At 36.9% G+C, this 5,370-nt stretch overlaps 1 protein-coding gene across 1 annotated transcript in view; it reads left to right on the top strand.

Moving 5' to 3' along the window:
- Window positions 1-690: 690 nt before the first annotated feature.
- The window catches only part of NUMB (numb homolog (Drosophila)), a 22,939-nt gene continuing 18,259 nt past the window's right edge, over window positions 691-5,370 (top strand). The window contains exon 1 of the mRNA XM_010132109.1: window positions 691-771. Within this exon, the coding sequence (XP_010130411.1) occupies window positions 691-771 (81 nt within the window). The remainder of the gene's footprint in view (window positions 772-5,370) is intronic.

The raw sequence follows: 5,370 nt of genomic DNA, 5'->3' as shown, positions 1-5,370 counted from the left end.
GCATCTTGCAGATTCTATTTGTTGTTTTGATTTTTTTTTAAGTAGTGCTTGATGAGATGAATATGCAGAAAGCTGATAATTTTTAAAACTTTGTGTGACTGATTAATGTTTCAGTGTCTACATAAGAGCCTGGGCTGGTAATGAAGATAAACGATTTTGGTTTACAATTTTAAAGAGGGGTGGGACAGGAAGAAAATAGAAGATTGTTTTCTGTTTGCAACATTGAAGTTTCTTGTATTTGGACATGAACAGATAGATTTGGTTATCTTACTATGTAGTATAATTAATTTTTAGTACTAAATATATTTATCATTATTAAAAAATAATTTATTCAGTCATCTCCATATTGACTTAAGGTTTTCATGCTATGCTAATAAAAAAAAAGTTACTAAAGCTCATGCTGAATAGGCAGGAAAATACAGTTCTACTTTTCAGTTTATTTTTTTTCCCTGCGTAAGGGAAGTCTGTCTTTCCCTCAAAATGTCTAGATGTATCACGCTTTTCTACTGGTGCTGGTGCCCTTATAAATATGAAGTCAAACCTCCAAATACAAGCCTCAAAAGAAGACTATAGCAAAGTGCTGTTAATGTCTATCATCTCAGCTGAACTGGGATGAATTCAGAGATTGGATTTTTAAATCCGAGGAGCGTAAGGACCTACCGTTAAGCTTTTCTCCCCCTATTCTCTTTCATGCAGTACTTGGGACATGTCGAAGTGGATGAATCCAGAGGAATGCATATCTGTGAAGATGCTGTGAAGAGACTGAAATCTGTATGTATATTTGCTTAATAGGAAAAAGTTGGGTTTGGGTCTGTGGCATTACTGGAAAAGGTCCATTTGGCAGCAGTGCCTCAGCTAAAGACTGAACTTTTGACCCGCGTTAGGAGAACAGTTGGCTGGTTTGAGAGCACTGCTGCGGTTAAGGGGACGTGCTAATCTGATGAGAGGGAGAGAGTTACAACTGTTCTTTCTACTTGGAGAAACTATTTGCAAAACAAATGTGTAAAAATCCTCTGTGACCTTTTGGACTAAGTTGGTACCCACATGGGACTTCAACCATTGTTTTTTAACAGTTCTTTCTCCCTCTCTCTTTTCCTCTCCCTCTCTCTCTCCCTCTGTTGCCTGCCACTTTAATAGTGACTTAATTCACTGTTACTATACATAATATTACTTGATTTAGGCTGCTTTTTTCTAATGCATGTAGTCATGCATGAAATAATCTGGCTTGCATCTGCTCCAAGTGGCCCAAAGGCCGCCTAATTCCAATATGTCATGAAGTGGGCTGCTCTTAGTTTGGCTTCTGTGAACGTTTGCTCTTGTAAATGGCACTCGTTCAAAGCTCTTTGTATTTCTGTGGCTCATTCAAAGAGGTCTTGTCATCTCTTTCCTGCGGAAGTAATATCGCAAAATCCTGTCGAAATAGCAAACTCCAAAAGGCAGTGATCAGTCTGTCAAGGAACTGAGGCTAAAACAGCATTGAAGAGAACAGAAGGAGAAAGGACATTAAAATTTGGGGTTTGAATGGAGATAGAGAATTGCAGTCCTTCCTGTCGCTTCTCTTGTGTGTCTTAGCTATATACATTCTTCAGTGATGCCTTTAGTGGAAGAAACTGTTGTATCCTTGCCAGCTCAACAAAACTGCTGAAAGTACGTCTACCGAACGTTTGCTAACTTAAGAGACCTGCTACTGGACATCACTTTTCTTCTTCACCAGATGTGAGAGCTGAAATGGCTTCCAACTAAGTCTGTTCTTCCTGTCTTCCTAGAACACAACAGAGGATTATAGGTTATATTCTCCCTCATTCTGTTGTGCTGTGAAGTTCCTGAACTGGTCTAATGCTTTGATTAAAATCAGGTCTTTTCATTCTTTTCTTTCTCTGCTAGTTCTAGCAACCTGTTAAAGCCCCATCCTGTATGTCCCCATTCAGTCCAATGGTGATTGGTGATTTTTTTTTTTTTTAAATAAAAAGGGCAACACAAAATATAAATGAGTTTCTTTATTCTGTGGATTTAGTTTACATAGCTGAAAGTGCAAGTACTGACCACATAATGAATTATGTCCCATTCTGGTTTTTGTTCTATCAGAATACTTTCTATTAGCACACCAAATAACACTGCAGTATCTGCTTTATGCAGCTTCTCTCATTCACTTCCCTGGGGAGCAATGCTGTGAAGTAGTTGTTCTCTAGTTTTTTTATAAACTTTAAGCCCACAAGATAGTTAAGTGTAGCTAAGCTTACAAATAATGAGACATAGTAAAAGCATAGCATCCAGTTTGTTCTGGAATCTGGATGATTCCAGGTTTGTGATTTTTGATCACCTAAACTATTGATTCAGAATTGTCAGAATTGGATATCTAACTTTTTCAGTGCATTCTATGGAAGTAAATAATTTAGTTTTCCACTTCTGTGCTTTGTCATTAATCCAAATTGTACATGGCATCGATTTATCCATTCTCATAAATTCAATATTTTCTTCAGATAATTTTGATTTCTTCTGCTTTTCGAAACTTTTGTGTCTATATATAAATTGGACACAAGCCCACATCTCTTACGATTGCTATTTGCATTGTCTCCTTTGTCAGTGTTGGAAGTTGAGAAGCAGAGGTGAAATTCTCATTGGGCCCCAAGAAGATGATTCCGATTACAGAAACTTCGTGCGCTTTAGTTGCTAGACTCCATCAGATCATTTGGAGCTGCTCACTGCAATTCATTCCCTGACCCCCACCCCCAGCATGTACGTTTTAGACTAGGGATATTTCTTTAGGACTCTACCAAAAGTTCCTTTCTATACAATATGCTCTCGTAATTAGCAAAAGCCAAACTGCTGGATGATATTTCAGCATGCAAGGAACGTGATAAGAAAACAGTTTGTTCTTTTGGTAGTCTCTTGCTTTTGCAGTGCTTGGTTATTTTGATGGGCTTTCTCTTGGTCTTGAAAGACTTACAAATTTGAGCTGCAATATTCAGTCTGAAAGACTAGCTTAAGGGACTTCACTTTTCATGTGGTTTGACTACATCAAAATATATCTGGCCTATTTTAATCTTTATTTTTCTTTCTGTAGGTTTTATAAATACAGTCAATAAAAATTAGAATTCTTGAAATAGCTGTATCTTGTAGCTTCTAAAAATTAACTTCTGTCTGTCTTTACTTATTTTAATAGATATCTTTTCTCTCTTAATTCTTGCTCTCCGACAGTTGGCAATTCATTTGGGGAACTGAAGTCTGTTCTTTTTGTGGAGTTGACTAATGGATTATAAAAAATTTCTATGGGATTTACCAAGAAGAATATTGAACAGTGATAATCTTGGTTGTAGGATTAGCTTCGTTGCATCTTCTCTTTCAAAAATCAAAGCGGAAAGAAAACCTTTCTGTCTCTTTATTGTGGAAATAACCTTTAAGAGTTTTTTATTAGCTGCTCATTTAACGTAGCATAATTGTTTTTGAGCATTGCATCTTGCAGAACTTGAAACCACATGATAGTGAGCATTTTATTTAGGCACTTTTTAACTGACAGCTGAGTGGAAGAAGCCGCTTTTAGCTACAGAATCCCTCATCCATAGTGCATTCTGTTGTAGTTTTATAGCTTTGAAATTGCACACCAACCATACTGCAATGTGCAGTTTATAGTGCTGTTTTTTATAACATTGTTTAGAATGAAGACAAACTTGAGTTATGTCCCTGTTTTCTGTCTGATAAAATGTCACTGCAGTTTCACTAATAGATCAGAAACTCACGTAGTCAGATATTAGACTGTTATTAACATGGGTTTGTATTACCAATGGAGCTTGCGTTTTTCCCTAGTAGGATATTAACAGCTTAGATTTTTTCCCGTTAGTAGGGATATGTTACTAACCATGTATACATTTCATATCTGGTATTTGGACACTAAGCTCTAAATAGTTTCTTCAGAACCATTTAACTGAATTTAAACTACTCAGCACAAACTGGAAAAATAACTTTGTAAAGGCCATGTAACTGTATTTAAGTCAGGTATGGGAACATCATATAAAGACAAAAGTATACTCTCTCATGTCATGTTTTGATTTTGAATCAGCTTTAGCACGTAGTATTGATTTCTAACTTGCCACTTTTTGTTTTAAATGATGCATTTGTTTTAATGTATGTTCTTGTTTTAGCAGGTAAAGAGACATAATTTAATATTTTAAAACATGCATTAGTTATCTCTAAACTACATTAACTGTGTTGTTTAAAACCCATTTTGCATGATGCCTTTTCCATTAACCTTATCTAGTTTATTAAAAAAAAAATAATCTTTTTAACAAGCAATTTGCTGAGAGCAAAATTAACCATCGCCTAAAAATGAGGTAGCTTTTGCTGAATCTCTTTAGCTTTTGCTGTCTTTAAAACGCTGTTATTTAGTGTAATGCTGTAGTCATTGCTTAACTTGGCAGCAGCATCCAACCCCTTCTCATTATGTACGCAACGCTGTGATTAATCCATTAGTTCCCCTCCTAGTGTTCAGCATATCCTGACCAAATACATAACCATTCCTGCCTCTAAAAATTGTTAAGCTTTTCAGCTGGCTGAACTTAGAGATGTTCTTTTTACTGTGTCTGAGCTGACATAAATAAGGTACAGATACTCAGTAAAAAGCTCTGTGATAGGGCAGAGAGGTGCACAGCAACTGAAGCCAGGAAGTGCAAAGTTGAGATTGACACTCCCTTTTAACTTTGTGTTTCCAGTGTTTTGTTGGCTTGCATCAGAGCCATAGCTTTGTTTTACATATAACCTTGTTCATCAATCAATTCTCGAGACGCTGCCTCAGTAATATATTTGTAATAATTTGTAATAGTATTTTGAATATAGTATTGTTATTGTTGAGCAACAAATTGGAATTGCATAGTGTTAATTTGAGGTCGGGCTGTCACATAGTTGCTCTCTGACCCCTCTGCAATTCTTCCCTCCACGGTGGAGCAGCGTGTGGCTGTGCTCGCAGAGCACGAGGCCTGGGGAAGTGTTCTCTTGGCAGATCAGTTCAGATCTTGCAGTTTTCTTTTCACACTCTGCTAACAAAATAAAGCCAGCAAACCAAACTGCATGCAAATATGCTTAAAATTGTGAATTGGGCTTCACTGGGCAGAGTTATAGAATAAGTATCTAGGGTTTTTTGTAGTGTATGAAGCCTTGGAATGCTTTAGAGAGAGTGGAAGACAGAGGGATCTCGTTTGTGGTTTAGTTGTACCACAAGGTAGGGTGAAATTCCTCGCTGTTCGGAGAAGACTGCGTAAGATGTGAAGTGCATGAGTGCCATGTAAACCAAAACAACAAATAAACGGAGTAAAATGAAGCTGTGTTTAACCCTGCTTTATACCAGCCATAGATGCTTCTGCAGCTTGCAAAATGCTT

The sequence above is a fragment of the Buceros rhinoceros genome, unplaced genomic scaffold (genome assembly GCF_000710305.1).
Source record: "Buceros rhinoceros silvestris isolate BGI_N320 unplaced genomic scaffold, ASM71030v1 scaffold19222, whole genome shotgun sequence".
In the NCBI taxonomy this organism is placed as follows: domain Eukaryota; kingdom Metazoa; phylum Chordata; class Aves; order Bucerotiformes; family Bucerotidae; genus Buceros; species Buceros rhinoceros.
Note: the sequence above shows the minus strand (reverse complement) of the source record. Positions and strands in the feature narration are given on the sequence as shown.